The 16,669-nt window shown below is 39.6% G+C and overlaps 2 protein-coding genes across 3 annotated transcripts in view; both read left to right on the top strand.

The window, feature by feature from the left end:
- The window catches only part of ITCH (itchy E3 ubiquitin protein ligase), a 63,986-nt gene extending 56,641 nt beyond the window's left edge, over positions 1 to 7,345 (top strand). The window contains exons 20-24 of one of the 2 annotated variants that reach the window (XM_032985051.2): positions 1,513 to 1,633; positions 2,364 to 2,468; positions 2,687 to 2,783; positions 3,133 to 3,205; positions 3,893 to 7,345. In XM_032985051.2, the coding sequence (XP_032840942.1) occupies positions 1,513 to 1,633; positions 2,364 to 2,468; positions 2,687 to 2,783; positions 3,133 to 3,205; positions 3,893 to 3,992 (496 nt within the window). In that variant the 3' untranslated portion in view covers positions 3,993 to 7,345. Of the gene's footprint in view, positions 1 to 946; positions 1,075 to 1,512; positions 1,634 to 2,363; positions 2,469 to 2,686; positions 2,784 to 3,132; positions 3,206 to 3,892 lie in introns of those variants that run through there. The other variant, XR_006166075.1, reaches the window with a different exon arrangement.
- Positions 7,346 to 10,357: 3,012 nt separating this feature from the next.
- Positions 10,358 to 16,408, top strand: DYNLRB1 (dynein light chain roadblock-type 1). The gene is made up of 4 exons (XM_032985053.2): positions 10,358 to 10,447; positions 13,102 to 13,177; positions 14,630 to 14,797; positions 15,892 to 16,408. The coding sequence occupies exons 1-4, from the start codon at positions 10,445 to 10,447 to the stop codon at positions 15,933 to 15,935; spliced, it is 291 nt and encodes a 96-aa protein (XP_032840944.1). The 5' UTR covers positions 10,358 to 10,444; the 3' UTR covers positions 15,936 to 16,408.
- Positions 16,409 to 16,669: the final 261 nt, after the last annotated feature.

Here is a 16,669-nt window from a genome sequence, read left to right as displayed (position 1 = left end):
GTGAATGTCAACTATTTTGTGAAATAGTTGCCTGTGTTTATTACTGGAATTATACTGCTTCATAGCCTGCTGATATTCTACCTAGTCCTTTTATGTTTAGGATTTTTTAAGTTTAAGTTTAAGAACATTTTTGGATGTTTTTGTGATGATTCTTATTTTTTAAAGATACTTGGGAACACTACCAGTTTTAACTGGTCTTACAGTGTAATTAGGTCTTGGCATTTGTAACAGGACAGTGTTATGAATGATGTCATGAAGTGTATTGTTATAAATGAAGGATTATATTTGCAGTACCAGGATATTTTAAAGCAGCAGGTTCAGAGGGAAGGAGCCTAAGAGTGATTAAAGAATAAACCTGTGAACAGTGACCTGCTTTGTTATGAAATATCCCCTTCTTCCTCAGTGTGCAGGAGTACATAAACTCTGCTTTAAGGTGTGAACTTCAACATCTAAGCTTGGAGGATATGCTTTCAAAAAAAAAAAAAGTCACACATTACAGGCACAAAATAAACTGAATCCGTACAATTTTCCTCTCTTTCTTACAATGTGTTTCTGTGAAGGCTTCATTCATGGGAAGGGGTGAGGGAGAAGGGAGTAGATTTTGTTTTCATCGCATGACTAATCTGAAAACATTTCAGTGATTCACAGAAAAAGGTAATATTTGCAGGAGAAACATACTTGCATTTTGCAGTTTTGCAAAGTATTAATAGTGGGGTTGAAAATAGGGAGGATCTGCAGAAAACTGTTTTCTTCTAGTTTCTAGGAACCCAGGGAGAGCTCGGATTCCAGTTTCACACATACTCTTTTGTCTTACTCTGAGTCCTGCTTTAAGTCCCCAAAGCTTCTAGGATTGAAATCAGAAAATAGCCATCTCTCCTTTAGACTCCAGTTCTCCTGACAGGTTAGGCTTGAATTCAGCATAATATCTGCTTCTCCCTGGGTTCAGGTTCTTCGGGTCTCCTGCCTGCTTTTCACCCTTTTATTAATGGAGAGTGGAGTTTCTGCCACAGAGCAAAGTTTCATGATTAACAGAAACAAATATGGAACTTTCCAAATGGACATAGTCGTTTCTTGGTAAGCTAGCAGTCCTACTTATCTTCACCAGTACAACTTGACCTAGTTTTTACCTTTTCATGGATAATGACTGAGATTTCTGGGGAGAATATTAGACAAATATAGCTCTGCATTTTTTTTCTTTCTTCAAATACCTAGGGACTGCTGTGCTCTCATTAATATAATCGGTGAATAGATGCTGCCTCCTCTTTGCGTCTAAAATACTTTCTGTAGCAGAATGGTTGGAAACATAGGGTTTTAACTTAAAAAACAAAATTGTTTGCACAGAGTAAAGGCTACTAATAAAATTATACAATGCTCTATCCCCAGAACTTTCCAGACTTTCCATATTTTTTTTTAACTTACCTACAGTTCATCTCAAAATAGGCTAACAAAGACATGGACTTGGGATAGCACAAGCCATTTAAATTAAATTATCTTCTGTATCTTCTTTTACAGGCTAGTAGCAGAATGGAGACTTTCCCGAGGTGTTGAGGAACAGACACAGGCTTTCTTTGAAGGTTTCAATGAAATTCTGCCACAGCAGTATTTGCAGTATTTTGATGCTAAGGAACTGGAGGTAAAGGATTGTTTGGCTATTGCTAGACCCACCCAGGTTGTTACACATAAAATAAACTCCAGTCATTATGTCTGAAGAGCAGAACTCACCAAGACTGACAACTCTGTTTTATAGGGCATAGGAGGGAAATGTTATGGAGCAGTACTTGATTATTGTGTTTCCCTTCACCTTGCCTCTTTGCAGCCTCCTTATGCCTTTCTAAAGGCTATGATTCTGCCAGTAGAAATTTCTTATAGAATTGCTTTTGTAATCCTCAACAATTTGATTTGCCCATGTTCAAAGACTGAGGAACTTGACAGAAAGGGAGATAAAACTAGATATGCAGTGGAAGATAGCATATTGTCTGGACCAGGTTCTAGGTGTGTTTGACCTCTCAAAATTACACTGAAGCATGTGTTCAATTTAAAAAGATAAAACCAAAACATCCTGTTTCTAGCAGAGAATTGTATGGCTGGGCAATGATAAACTGTTCCTGGCTTGAACGCCTAAAGGCAAGCAATGACTCCATTTTTCATGACAGCAGTGCTTTTTATTTAGTGGCCTCTCCAAATACACTTAATGAGCAGGGTTGTTTTTTTTTGTTGTAGAAGGTTTTGATCAAGTTTAAAAATGAAAACAAATATGCTATCATTGCAGATGCTTTTAAGTATGGATGCAGTAACCATAGCTTATAACTTGTACAAGCCATGACTTGTACTTGCATGTTTAATTCCCTTTTTCTCCCCTAAAGGTGCTTCTATGTGGAATGCAAGAAATTGATTTGAATGACTGGCAGAGGCATACCATCTACCGGCACTATACCAGGACCAGCAGACAGATAGTGTGGTTCTGGCAGGTTTGTAGACTGTTTTATTCTCAGACCAAGGGAAGTTACAGAGCAGAGCTGCATCTTAGTAAATAATAGTCAGAATTACTGTAGTGTGTAAATATAAATTGTTATTGCTAATCCAGCTATTCATAACAGTCATGTAATTTGTTAATCTGTGGATGATGATGTGAAAATCTGAATATCAAATCTATACTTAAATGTTTATTTCAATTACTATTTTTCAGTTTGTGAAAGAAATAGATAATGAGAAGAGAATGAGACTCTTGCAGTTTGTTACTGGAACATGCAGATTACCAGTGGGAGGATTTGCTGACCTCATGGGTATGCATTAATAATCCTTCTAATGCATTAGATAATTTTTTTAAAATAACCAAATTATATGTTTATGGAAATTTAAAACTAATTTTATATTGAATGTGATTTTGTAAATCCTGCATATACTTGAGCTATGATGGAAGAAGGGACTGATGGAATGTTTACACAAATTTACACACTTCACCACATGCATACTTTGATCTAGACGTAGCTGTATAGTACAAGACAGATGTCTTTCCCCTGTGTGAGTAATGGTAATCTTGTCTTGTGTTTAAGCCTTTCATAATTCAGTTGTAATGTATTACTGATGCAGAGGTAGCTAGACTTATGCCTTGTTTATTTGAATATGTTACAGGGAGCAACGGACCCCAAAAATTTTGTATTGAAAAAGTTGGAAAGGAAAACTGGTTACCGAGAAGTCATACCTGGTGAGTATGTAACAAATCTGAATATTACTGTTGTTTTGTTTTTTGCTGACAACAATCTACTTGAAGATTTTAGTAAATGGGTAATATACTTAAATGGTTGAGACTGCGTGAAAGCAAACACCAAGTTATACCAGTAAACTTTGTTGTTGAATAATAGCTGAACTTGTGAAAAACTCTTGTGGCATGGAGTAGATTTCATTGTAAATTCCACAGATTTGCATACTACTAAAAATTTAAAGTATTAAGCAGTACTGCCTAAAGAATTTGGGACTGATCTTTTGTTATCGCTACACTCATCTTGATAGTAAAGTAGCCACGTTCACACTCCCTCTTCCCTAGGAAAAGGTAGTGTCTATTCAGTTCCTCAGGTGTATTGGTGGTCAGTAAAAACACACTAATTGAAAATTTCAAATGTGAATGATAACTTTCATTAACCAACTAGGAAAAGTTAGTGAAACTTCTTACCAAGTGCACTGCATTTCTAGAACACCATCACCATTCAAGCGTTTGAACTCTAAATTTTGCTCTCAGAAATATTTAAATTTATGTCAATAGTCAGCTTTTCACAAGGTGTAAATCCAGGTATCCATCTATACAGCAAAAAGTTTATTTTACCCATAATCATAATGGATTTTTTGGTGATGGTTTAATTACTTTACAGCACTTAAGTTTTTTCTTTATTTTCAGTTTCAATCGCTTAGACCTTCCACCCTATAAGAATTATGAGCAGCTGAAGGAAAAGCTGTTGTTCGCAATTGAAGAAACAGAAGGATTTGGGCAAGAATAGCTAAAATTTGCACCTTGAAGAATGTGAACTCAATACGATGTATGTTCTTCACATCTTCTGCTTGTTGCACACTTCATTGTAAAGTAGACTTGACTTGGATTTATTTAACAATACTAATGTGTAAGTAAATGGATGTTATCCTGAGGTTTTATCCACATTAACTCTGGATTTCTAGTGAGCACTTTCAGAAATCAAATGAGTGATCAGATATGGCTACAAATTAATTATGACCTAAGTAGGGGTTTAATACAGCTTTGGGCTCTGCTTTGTTTTACCATTCATTAATTAGAATGTGTCCTTAATGACTGACAGATTTTTAACAATAGTTTTGTCTTTCCTTTTTAGTAGCATTTTTGCTACTGATGCACTGGGAAGTTCATTGGTAGCTGCAGTGCTGCAGCATCATCATAAGCCTCTTTACAGCAGTGTTATTAGAGCCAGCTTGTAACCATCCTCCGCACACCGTGAGCAAATTCATTGCTTCAGCTCTTTTTTTCTAACTCAAGTGTGGCCAGACTGTTTTTTCCCCGCCTGGAGTCTGCTCACGTGCCAGCTGGACTCAAGCTGCTGTTAAGGGGATGTCAAACTGTGGCACAAATCCAGGGCATAGCTTTGCTTTGTTTTTTCCCAATCCTGCTAAGTTCAGCAAAATAGACACCCACCCAAAGTTGTTGGAACATTTCTGTGTGCCCTCAGAAGAATTCTGATCTTTTCCTCTGTAACACATTTAACTTTTAAATCAATATTAACACTGTGGTACTTCACTTGTTTTGCAAAAGACAAGACCATCTGGAATTGCACTGATTCCATTTAGACTCCTGTTTGCAGACTGATATTTCTTGTCACAAGCGTTAATGAACATAATTCTCAGTGTTATTCTTACATGTTGCAGTCAGTTTGCTCTGAAAACTGGGTTCTCAGGAAGAGGTACAAAATGACTGGCTTCAGAAAATTATAATACTTACAATTTTTGCTGATGAACTGGTATGCAATACTGGCTAAGGCAAAAAGGGTTAGAAAGCTTGGATGTGGATTACAGGTTTTTTGAAAAGATGGAGTATCAGTAAATAGTTCTATAAAGTTTGAAACTAAAGCTTTTTGGGCGAGGTTTCTAAACTAATCCACCCTAAGATGCTTATACCTAGTAACTTTTGTAAAGAGTTCCTATTGGATTAATAACATCTTTTACTTCCTTGTAGAATCTGTTAATATTCAACTATCTTCTGGTTTACAATAACATTTTGCATTTTACTGCTCCTTTAGACTGAATGCACTTTTTGGGTATGGTCAGCTCTTTCCCTGTCTGAAGGGAGGAAAGCAAACTTCAATGAGATGAGCTGTTAGCCATAGTAAGAAACATGACACTTGAAGTAGCATGTAGCACATATTAAAGCATAACTGCAGCTCAAAGCATTGGGACAGGAGCTGCTTTTAAGATGCTTCTAGATAGAAGAGCTGAAACAGGACAGTGGAAAACTGTAAAACTGAACTTCCAGTCTTGAAAAGAATATTACTTTCCTTCTGTCCCTTCTGTCTAAACTATAAGAGGGGAAAACTGATTCAGGCCTAAGAACAACCAAAACACTATGGTTTTTAACTGAGTTCAAGAGTTTTTCAGGTCATACAAAGTGATACATGCTTATTGGAAGGCCGAATGATTAGACTGTAGAGTGAATAGCTCTCTTGTCAGGCATATTCTAAGAAGGGCATAGAAAAGAGTTTCTGATGATACAGAAATGACCCTCTTTTACAGTTTCATTGATGGTGAGAACTAACCTGACTTCATGGTTTTATTAGAAGGAAAATCTGCCAACTTCAAAATATTTGATGGATATATTACAGTATACAGCTCATGAGGAGAAAAAAAGCCTTATAAATATTTTCTGTTCATATTAATTCTTACAATGAAATGTAGTTATCTAACATATTTACAAGAGAGATTAAATTAAGCAAGATAATGCAAGATTAAGCTATGAAAAATAGTCTGTGTTCTGCATAATGCTTTATGATTCATGTAGGGAACCTAGAAGTATTGTTAATGTATAAATATCACCCAAAAGGCTTTCAGCCCTATATTTTTAAAATAAATAATAGTTATAATTGAAATAGCCTTAGCCCTAGTTCTATAGGGTATGGCTGTTTAATATTTTTATGGTTGAAATGTTTAGTTCAGGAAAAAGGTAAATGCTTGTATATATTTTTGCAGTCTGGGATTCCACTTATTCCATTTTCCTTTCTTTAATTTAAATGGCATGTTTATGTCTTTTCTGCTGTATTTAGGATGGGGGAAAGGGGGCTGGATATCCCAAGCACCAGTTTTGATTTTAAAATCTTGCAAATAATTAATGAGAGGAAAAAAAATAATCCATGAAACACTGGATTTGCCCAAAATACAAAAAAAATTTACGGTGTTAAATTGGCAGTATTTCTGATGTCAGAGGTTAAGATTACTTAGGTATTTTACTTTGTCAGCATTGTGAATGCTAACAAATCTGTTATTTTTTTACAGCATGTTATGTAGAAATAAAAAGGAATTAATATAAGCCACTGGTGCACTTTTCTGTTTTTTATGGGGATCTGGTGAAAACAACATGTGGATGACCCCACAGCATCTGGTATCCCAGATAATAGATTATTATGAATTGGATTTACAAGTAAGATTTTCAGCAGAGATTAATGAATTTGTCTCCCGCTAATTTAGCAACCTGAGCTGCATAAATTCATAGTATGTCACAAATGTATATTCATATGCAACTGTCAGTTGATCCTAATTTTCAAGTATTAAAGTAACTTAGAATTTTGCCTTATGGGAGTAACATGATAAAATTAAATGCTGAGCCACTGATCTAAGAATTAACAAAGCCTTATTGTCCTGGGTAGCTCAGGAAATGTTAATATACTAATGAAATGCACAGTAAATGCGTCATGTCTTCATCTGATCTGGTATGGATGATGTTTTGTTTTTATTTTAAATCCAGTTGCTTGTGTTTTTTTTTTTTTAAAAAAAAGCTTTTTCTTATTATTCTGAGAAAAGTAAAACAAAAAACCCTACCTAGTTTAATTTTGTTGTTTGCATTTTTATTATATGCTGCACTGGATTTTTAATCTCAGCACTCTCTGTTATATTGGTATCTCCAGCCCCCTTTTTCTGGTGTCTTTTAATTTTCAAGAATCACTGTTCGTGTACATGTGCTCTAGTGAACTCGTATATAAACTGGGATCAGCAGCACTGGATTGTAAAATACTGTACTGAAATTCATTGTTGAAATTTCCTTGCATTGTAATTTCAAATACTCAGGTAATTGTAACAGTATCTCAGTAAGTCAAATACTTTTATAAAACTACTTAAAGAACTGGTAATCTCGTCGTTATTCCTTCTGTGTTATGAAGCACCCATGTGCAAATAAATTGTCTGTCTGCTTTTTGGGGGTGGGGGGTTAGGATGTCTGAAGTTGTCCTTCTAGCCATATTTTTTAAGAATGTTTCTTTCCTAAGACCTCTTCTGCTGTTGATTGTGGTAGAATTTCATTAGGAGATGTCATATGGCTGCCTTCCTGACTGGTTAGAAACTGCAGATAAAACATTTCCTGAATTTTTAGTGCTCGTGGTCCTGGTGATGCTACCCCAAGGAGCCAGCGAGGCTGCTGGTCTGTTAGCAGTGGTACTTTGAGGGAGAAGGTCTGGAGAGAGGTTCTGCAGGAGGCACGGCTTTAACATTTTCTTGTACCACTACTGCAATGATAACAAAAATGAGGTATGACTATGCAGGGTAGGATTTTCTGTTTAGGAATGTCAGTGACAGGAAGGAGGGAGAAAAAGCTCAGGTGAGACTGACCAGCCTTGTAGTTACCCTGATCCTCCTCCTTGAAGGGAGAAGTGGTATGTACAATCTTCCTGTCATCAGGAACTTCTCCTGATTGCCATGACCTTTCAAAAATAGAGATCAGCTCCCTCAGTGCTCATGGGTACATCCCATCAGGTTTCATGAACTTGTTTATGTCCAGTTTGTTCAAATGTTCCCTGAACTCATCCTCCTCCACTGAGCGGTAATCTTACTTGCTGCAGACCTTCCCACGGGGTTTCCGCTCTGCTGGCTTTCCCAGATGCTCACACAGGCTTGGTTAATACTGTTACCAGAAATGGGTAATTAATTCACTCTCTAAGACCCAATTTTGGAGTTTTAGAAAGCAGGCATTCTTTATTACAGCACTGCACACACAGGGGAGAGCTCCCCCTAATGTGTGTGTGTCTGAGAATGAAATCAACAAGCTTTTATACTACCTTAATCATACATATTCATTGCATTTTTATCATATCCATAACTTTACCGGGAGCTCATTGAGCATATGCTCATGTCTCTTGCGCATGTCTGTTGGAGTCTTCAGGTGGTCATTGGGGGTCTTCAGATGAAGGCTCATAGTCGTCTTCACTGTGTCTGCCAGCTGACCCTTCCTTCTGCACAAACTCAGTCCTGTGGTCATGTATATCTTGTCCTTCAAGGCTGTCCTGCTCTGGCTTTGTTGCTAATTTGCAGCTTCTTTCTTTATGTTCCTTTGTACCTGCTACTACAAAGCCAAACTGTCTCCAGTAAGGTTATTTATGAGTGCCCTATCCTACAGTTATTCCAACTGCTTCTCAAAAGATTAATATTTGTTCTGCAGCACAATTGTTAAATGGTTAAAACAGCTTAAATTGATCTTAATAATACTATTCCACAAATACCTATTTTCTAATAATCTTAGGTCACAGGTACCAATACTATTTTGTTAGTAGCAGCAAATTCCAAGTATGCTTATCTATGCCAAGTAAATATATGCAATAATAATTGCCTTTTTTCAGCAGCAGGGGATGTTGGTTTTGAGTTGATTCTTCCACGCTTTGGATGAAATCACTTAAAAGCATGCTAGTAAGTCATGTAAACCCAAAATTTGACACTCCTTTGGGTAGTTTTAAGTTAGTACAGCTATATTTCACATATATCTGGTGGGCTGTTTTGGTTTGGGTTTTGTGGTTTTTTTTTTTTTTTTTTTTTTGTTTGTTTGTTTGTTTTTGTTTGTTTGTTTGTTTGGTTTTTTTTTTTGGTGATTTTTAAATTTTTTTAAAAGGCAAAAAAACCCAAGTGGAATCACAATGCAGTACACGATACATGTGTGGCATGATAAATGTGATATAAGTGTACAACTCAGTTGCACCATTGCATTTAGTTCCTTGCTATTTTCTTCTATGACGGTGTTGCTTTATGTTGGTACCAGTCCTGGGTGGGATTATTGATGGTTTGGTACAGGGCAGGATGGGAGTGCTTGTTTAAACAAAACCTTGTTTGGTTTAGGTCTCCAGTGGCAGCTGTGTACTGCTTACCTATTGAGCAAATCTTATAATCATTGGTGGGATGAGAAGTTGAACCAGTCTATGGTAAAATGATTTTCTGTAGCCAACCTGTAAAACTTATTACTGGACTGGTAAGAGAGATTAGAATTTAAGTTAATTAGGTTGCAGAGCTGTAACTATACACTGGAAGAGAAAAAAGCCGTATCTCTTGGGTCCTAAAGGATTTGTTCCTGGTCTCTGAAGATGCCTGATCCCATGTCTGCTCTCAACCTATCAGCTCTACAGTAGTGCACGAATTACGGGGTTTGTTGGAAAAATCTTCTGATCAGAAAGTAGTCCCTGCCAAACCTGAAGGGCCAGTGAGCTTATCTGCTATGTCCAATCCTGGTTTTCAGAGTATCCTGGGGGGAAAAAAGTGGAAAATACTTCATGAGGTCAGGTTTCTACTTTTTACCCAACAGCCGTCTGCTTTCTGTGAGTGTTGTGGAGAGGTTATTAGCCGAATGCCAGTGTTCTGCTTGTAAGGTTGCAATGGTGAAAGAAACAACGTTCAGTTCAAGCAGCGGACGGATTACAGGTGAAAGGGGGCGAGTACCTGGTACTGTGTAACACCAATTTAGGGTTACGTTTTGTACGGTTCTTAGGCCAGTTATTTTTGCCTTCAGAATACAGGGCCCCCCTGGCCCTTCCCGGAGGCAGGCTGAGCGTTTGTCCCGCTCACCCTCAGCGGGGTCGGCGCCACCGTTCCCCCCCGCCATTCCTTCCAGGGGCCGCAGCAGGTACGCTCGTGGGTTTCCACGGGCTCCGCAACTTTAGGGCGCCAGTGGGGCCCGGATTGACCTCCCCGCTCTGCCCTGCGCCTTGGCCGCTCTCGGGGGGCTCCCGGGGGGGGGGGACGACGACGACGACGACGACACCGCTGTGAAGGGTTTACACCGCGGGCCCCGAGGGGATGGGGGGGGGGGCGGGGGGCGGTGTCATGGCGGAAATGCCGCCCGTCGGCCCCGCCCCCGCCGCGGGACAAGCGCTTCCGGGGCAGCGCGGGGACGCACGGCCCGCCGCTCCTCCCCGCGGGCGGCGCATGCGCGCGGGGCCGTGACGGGGCGCGGCGGCGGCGGCTCGAGATGGTGGGTGCGGTGGCGGCGGCCCGGCCCGGCGCGGCGGGGCCTGCCCGGCCCTCGGGGGGCTCCGGCGGGGGAACCGCCCGTATCGCCGGGGGGCGGGGGGGGACCGGCCTTGCGGCTTCTTCGGCCGGGGGGGCGGCCCCCCGTGGAAACGAGACCCGGCTGTGGGCGGCTGTTCGACCCCCTCGCCCCGCTTTGGCTTGGGTTTGGTTCCCGCGCGGGTGCGGCCCCGGTGTTGCTAAGCGGGCGTGGTGCCGGGAGGCCTCTGGTACCTCGTCGCTGGTTCTCACGCGGCGGTCCCTGCTCCGTCCCGGGGGCTCCACCGGGCCCGCGGCGCCCAGCCTGCCAGGCGGTGCGGGCCGCGGCCTTCTGCCCCCCAGTCATCGCGGTGGAAAGCGTAGCGTTCCCATCCTCAACCTTCAGTTAATTCTGTCAAGCGCTGAAAAACGCCGTGTGATGGCAGGCTGAAGACACGGTTAGAGGAAATTTGCGTTTCTTAGTGGCTACCACGTTACAATTCCTAGAGCTGAAAGCAATCAGGAAAAAGGGCTGTTTTAAAACTGCTGGCTGTTTAACATTCTGTGGAACCTGGAACGTATTTATGTTACTGTAATTGTATTGGAGGCTGCTGCTTGTTCAAATGTGTTGTTGGCTACTGTGTATTTATGAAATTGGGGCTCAAAAATATGTGGAAAAATTTCTAAAGAAATAAACAGTGATCTAATTTGTAGATGGAAACTTGAGATGTTCTAATAAGATGTATTTTTTTAGGTGAACCTGGGGGCGTTAAAGCTTTCTAGATGAAAACAGAAGCATAAAGGCTACTGTTGTACACACAGCAAAGGTTAATTAAGAGCAAACTGGTGATGGGGGAATATTTATTCTCCTTTCCCAGAGTGCATTTCTCGTTCCCCCCTATACTACTTCTTGTAGTTATTTAGTCCTTAATTAAGACAGTTACTGTGTGTTTCACAAGCTAAATATATTATTTCTTTCACAGTAATATTTTTGCTGGTCTGGTGAGTTGAACTGACTTGTGGAGGTGTTGAACAAGCCCTAGAACTAATGTATGTGAAGTGCGTGTGTGTCAGGGAGTAAGAATAGGAGCAAGACATGTCAATAGCAGTGAACTCTTAAAGCAGATCACCCAACCTTGTGAGTTAGATTATCTGTCAGTTGTTAGAATAAATTAAAAATCAGTATCATTCTGTATGGATGCTTCTTTGCATCCAAGTAGGTTTGTTAAGGTCCAGTGAAGAAAAGTATTTAATGATTTGGGACTTAAATACTGATAGTAAAAAGTCAGGAAATTATTTTGGACTTAACAGTTTGCCACCGTATTTCTTTCAGCACTTGTACACCCTGTAGTTTGTTCTTTGATTTATTTTCCTTGACTTCCATTTGAAAATAGTCCCAGCATTCAGAAATAATCAAGAGCTTTGTTGAAAAGACTGAATTTTTCTATGCTGGGTAAGACAGAAAGACTCTGCTTCACAAAGACCAATTCAGGTTGAACCATTTCTTACAAGCCAAAGTTCATGTCACTCCAAGCTTCTGATAATAACATCACTCTGCAGAAAGTTTGCTAGCAGTTCTGAGGTTCAGGCTTTGCTGTTTTGTTAGGACAAGTCTTCTTCCCAGGGAACAGGGCTTATAGTGTGACTGGCCTCGTTTGCTGCAGGATGGAAGTGGAGAGAGGGTTATTCACAGTGCCTAAGCCACGCAACTGCCTTGGCCGAATGCCCTGTGTAGTTCTTAACTCTCCTGAGTTCAGGTGATTCCTGTCTTCCCCCCTGGACTGTTTCTGTGGGGGTCTGTCCTGCAGGATCTGAAAGATGCTGCATGTCTCTGTTTCCGTTAATGGGAATAAAAAAATAAAAAGCCAAATATTCACCCAGCTGTGGAAAACAGCTTAAGTGCTGAGGTTTTATGACCTTGCAGTGGAAGTTGTGCAGACAGGTTTGAAAGCTCTTCTGAAGTCAATGGTGATTTTTACAGAGAAGGCAAAGAGACTACTGCCTTGGACTTCAGTTTTCATTTTCCCTTTCATTAAGCTGATTTTGCAAAGTTGTAAATTATTGTTAGTGGTTATAATCTTGTCGATACCCCAGCATGAATCATAATTATAAATATATAACATTTATTCATTGATTTTTTTCCTCACTTTTAATATTTGTAATTGCTTTTAGCATTAATTTGATAAAAGAGTAGGTATTCTTGCACCCAGAATGTATCTTTTTCTACTTTTTTCATAAATCCTATGTATATTTTCATACATGATTTTTCCTTGTCACCTGAATTGTAGCAGTCTGACTAAGCAGTCTTCCAGTTGCAAGCCTACAGTAAGGAACTGATGTGTGAGGTTGCGAGAGGGTTGTGGAGGAGGAGAGAGGGAAGGATTAGAAGGGAGTTCCAAATTTCCACAAGATTATAATCACAAATGAGTGAAGAGTGAAAACAGATGGAAAACAACTGAAAAGGTCATGCAGAGAAGGTAGTACCAAAGTACAGACACTTTGCTGTATAGAACAGTGTAGGTAGTATCTGAATAATCTTTGTGCCGCTTTGTTTTCAGACACGTTATTACAAAACTTTGGTGGAAGGCAAATAAATGGCAGCTGTAATCTTCTGTTGATTTGTCCTTTCTCCATTTGCAGGCTGAGGTGGAAGAAACACTGAAGCGAATTCAGAGCCAAAAAGGAGTGCAAGGAATCATTGTTGTTAATTCTGAAGGTACTGTGCCAGTCTCAGTTTTCTGAGATATAACCTATTCTAAACATGCACTTTAAGGACCACTGATTGTACTACTTGCCTTTCAGTTACAGTCTGTCTTTAGCAAAGGTCTTCCTGTAGCCAAAGCAGATAGACAACAGTTAGGCTGCAAGAGAGAATTGGATTCCCAGTTCTGCTTTTCTGCAATCTTACTTTATTATTTCAGGAAGTAAATGAAATAAATTAAAATAAATTGCAGAAGCTTAGAAATATTTGAGTTATGCCAGTGTTTGAGACTGTTCTGTCAAAGCCTGTATCAGTAGCGCTTACACGGTCTCATGACATCTGAAGTCTTGCTGCTGTGCATGTTCAGAACGCTGCTGTCTTGGCAGACTTGAGTAGCTTAGCAGCTGTCTCTTGCTTATGGCCTCCCGAGACTCATAAGCTACTTGTCTCTTTTTGGAGTCACTGAAGGGTCCAACAGAACAGGCTTGTTCAGAGCACTCTAAATACACTGTGAGTAGCCCAAGTTCTTAAAATGGTGTGATTATCAATTTAGATTGAGTATTTCTTAGAAATAATCCGTAGAAAAGATGATAGATGGTAGCTATATATGAATATATCGAAGATCAGGTCACTGCATACTTGTATGCAGCTTGCATTCCTGCTTGCTGTTTTTTCATGATAGTGAATAATGGATTGTTCTTTGCAGCCCGAGGCTGCACTTACATGAGCTGGAGTTTTTCTGCCATGCCAGTATTGGGTAGTTGGCTGCTGCATTGTTCTGACAGGCAAGCTGAATTTTGGCTGGCTTTTAGGGGGAAAACGTATTTAATGGTGGCAAGAAGTATAAGGGAGGGAAAGCCCTAGCCAAACAGTGTCAGTGTGTCTGCCCTCTTGGTGCACAGGAATTGAACGAGGGAATTCCTAGGACTGCATCAGCTCATGTGACTAAATGTTGGAGCCTCATCTTTGTAGCAGTGTGATGCAGCAGCTGATGTCCTCTATAATCAACACTGATCCCAGCCAAGCCTACCTGAATATCATTTAACTGTGGTGTTCAGGAGCCTTTCTGAAAGGAAAAGCTGTCCTCAGTCAGGAGAACAAAATTGAAACATTGGTATTTCCTCCTCCTCTCTCCCCATACCCCCCCCCCCGATTTATTTTTGTTATTATTTATTTCTATTTATAAATATCATAAATAAATAAATGAAAAATCAAAATTAAAGCACTGATGCTACTATAGGCGAACAGTTCTTCTCTCTTACACCCGTGGCTCCAGATCTTAGCCTTTCCACATCTTATTTCTGTTCATGTTGTTCTTTTAAGCCCTTAAACCCATTCCTAATTGCTGGTGTGGCAAGAACATCTACTTAGGTTAAATAGCCACTCTAGTTGGACCTGAGGATGCCCAAGGCACAGAGTTAGTTCTGGAGTTTTGTCACTGACCCTTGCTTCCCCTGTTTCTTGCAGGTATTCCAATCAAAAGTACAATGGACAACTCCACAACAATTCAATATGCGAGCCTCATGCACAGCTTCATCATGAAGGCGAGGAGCACTGTGCGAGACATCGATCCCCAGAATGACCTCACATTCCTGCGGATCCGCTCCAAGAAAAATGAAATCATGGTTGCACCAGGTAAATGTGAGGGGGTAAAAGTAGACACCAGGGGATCCAGCAGAATTCTTTTCTTGTGAGATTGATAGTCAGCCTGAAAGAAGAGTTCTACCTGCTGCTTTTATTCTTAGGGTATAATCTCTTCCAGTAAGCTGGTTTTATTTCTTCAAAGTTGAAAGCTTTTATCATTGACCTAAGTTTGGTTTTTCATGTGTGAATGTGGGAAATAATTTTCCTCATTACATGTTGATCTAAGTAGAAAGTGTTAAATAGTGTTTGAGAGCATGTTGCAGCCTCTTATGCTTTGTGTTTTTCAGTATAAAACCACAAGAGTTGGAAAGGAGTATGTTTTGAGAGATTTCAGTTCAGCACTGTAGACTAAGTCATAAAGCAAAACAGTCTAATAGATTTTCCAGTTCAGAGAAAAGCAATAGAGCCATAGCCTGTAGCAGTAGCAACCTGCTTTTCAGGAAGCATCCTCAGTATTTCATCAGATTATGAAACGAGAAGCAGTAAGATGAGTACAGTTCACCAGTGTGCCAGGAACTGAGCTTCGTTCCTTCGTACTGCATCAGCTCCGTGGTGGGATTGTGCTGATGGAGAGGCGAAGGAGGGGATTGCGGTTGCAGTAGACTGTTCTGCAGGGACTGGTCAAGGCAGATCTTAAGAAAAGCTGTGGGGTTTATGCTAAGGCAGCCTCTGATTTCCATATGAAGGATGAAAAGAGATGAATAAGCATTGCTCCAGAAAAAAAATGCATCTACAGCCACCGTAGCCCAGCAGTCTGCCTGGGAAATAAGGGATGTCACTGTCTTGCACCACCTATTTTGATTCCACCATTACATGTGCCAGTTACTATTATTTTCTATGCAAAACTGAGTTAAATTCAATTGGCCTTTTAAGCATGCAGTTTCTAAAGCTGAGACTTTTTCTCAGTCAGACTCATAAAAATAAGGGAACTGATATGCCAAGCCTGTTTTGCTCATTGAAAATTAATGTTAGGACTATATAGTTCCCACAGCATATTAGTGAGATATGAAAAAAGGTTGAAATTTACTGTTGCTGTAAACAAATGCTAGCAATGGAAGCATAATTTTTTTTTTTTTCCTCTCCAGATAAAGACTACTTCCTGATTGTCATCCAGAATCCAACTGAATGATTACACTGACTTGTTCTGTTTTTTTTTTTTTTCCTTTGCCCAACTGTTTTTTTTTTTAATTTAATGGTAAGGAATAGAGCATTAGTGTTAACTCTGCAGTGCCACTTCAGTAATGTCTGGAAAAAAAAAAGCAGGTGTTTTTGTTGTTTACAAACAGAAAAACTGTCTTTCTTTTTTTTTTTTTGTATCACAAGTTGTTTTGAGAAGGAATTGGTGAATTAGGCAGTAAAAAATGCAACAGATTCTTTTGCTAGTTAAGAAGATAATATAATAAAATTCTAATAATGTTCTAAAAGATTATTCTTTGTATGTTTCCATGTTTCTGTCACCATTTGAGGCATGCTTTTACACTATTACTTTTGAATGACTGTAAATATGAAACTTGCCTATCCTCTAGTTCTGTCTTATTCTGTTGGTTTTAATGTTACTTTGAAAAAGTCTGACCATATCAAATTAAATGGTGTCATCAGTGATTGTTTTTGTCTTATGTGTTTTCCTTCTGAAGATTTTAATTATTCTCATGATTGTTTGAGTTTTTCTTCAAAAAACAGAACATTCCTAAGACTGTGTTTCTCATCTGTTGCTTTCTCTAAACAAGGATTTAGTGTATGCACATGTGCCATGTACTCATAATTGCCTCATATGTGGGAGCATTTTCCTCCCACTTCATTTTTGTTTCAAATAGAAGAGTGTTGTGGCTAAGGACATCAAGACTGCCTATTGGAGCTCTCATA

This window comes from Tyto alba, unplaced genomic scaffold (genome assembly GCF_018691265.1).
Source record: "Tyto alba isolate M040663 unplaced genomic scaffold, T.alba_DEE_v4.0 Super-Scaffold_33, whole genome shotgun sequence".
Taxonomy (NCBI): Eukaryota; Metazoa; Chordata; class Aves; order Strigiformes; family Tytonidae; genus Tyto; species Tyto alba.
The sequence above is the reverse complement of the archived record's forward strand: the minus strand, read 5'-3'. Positions and strand labels throughout refer to the sequence as shown.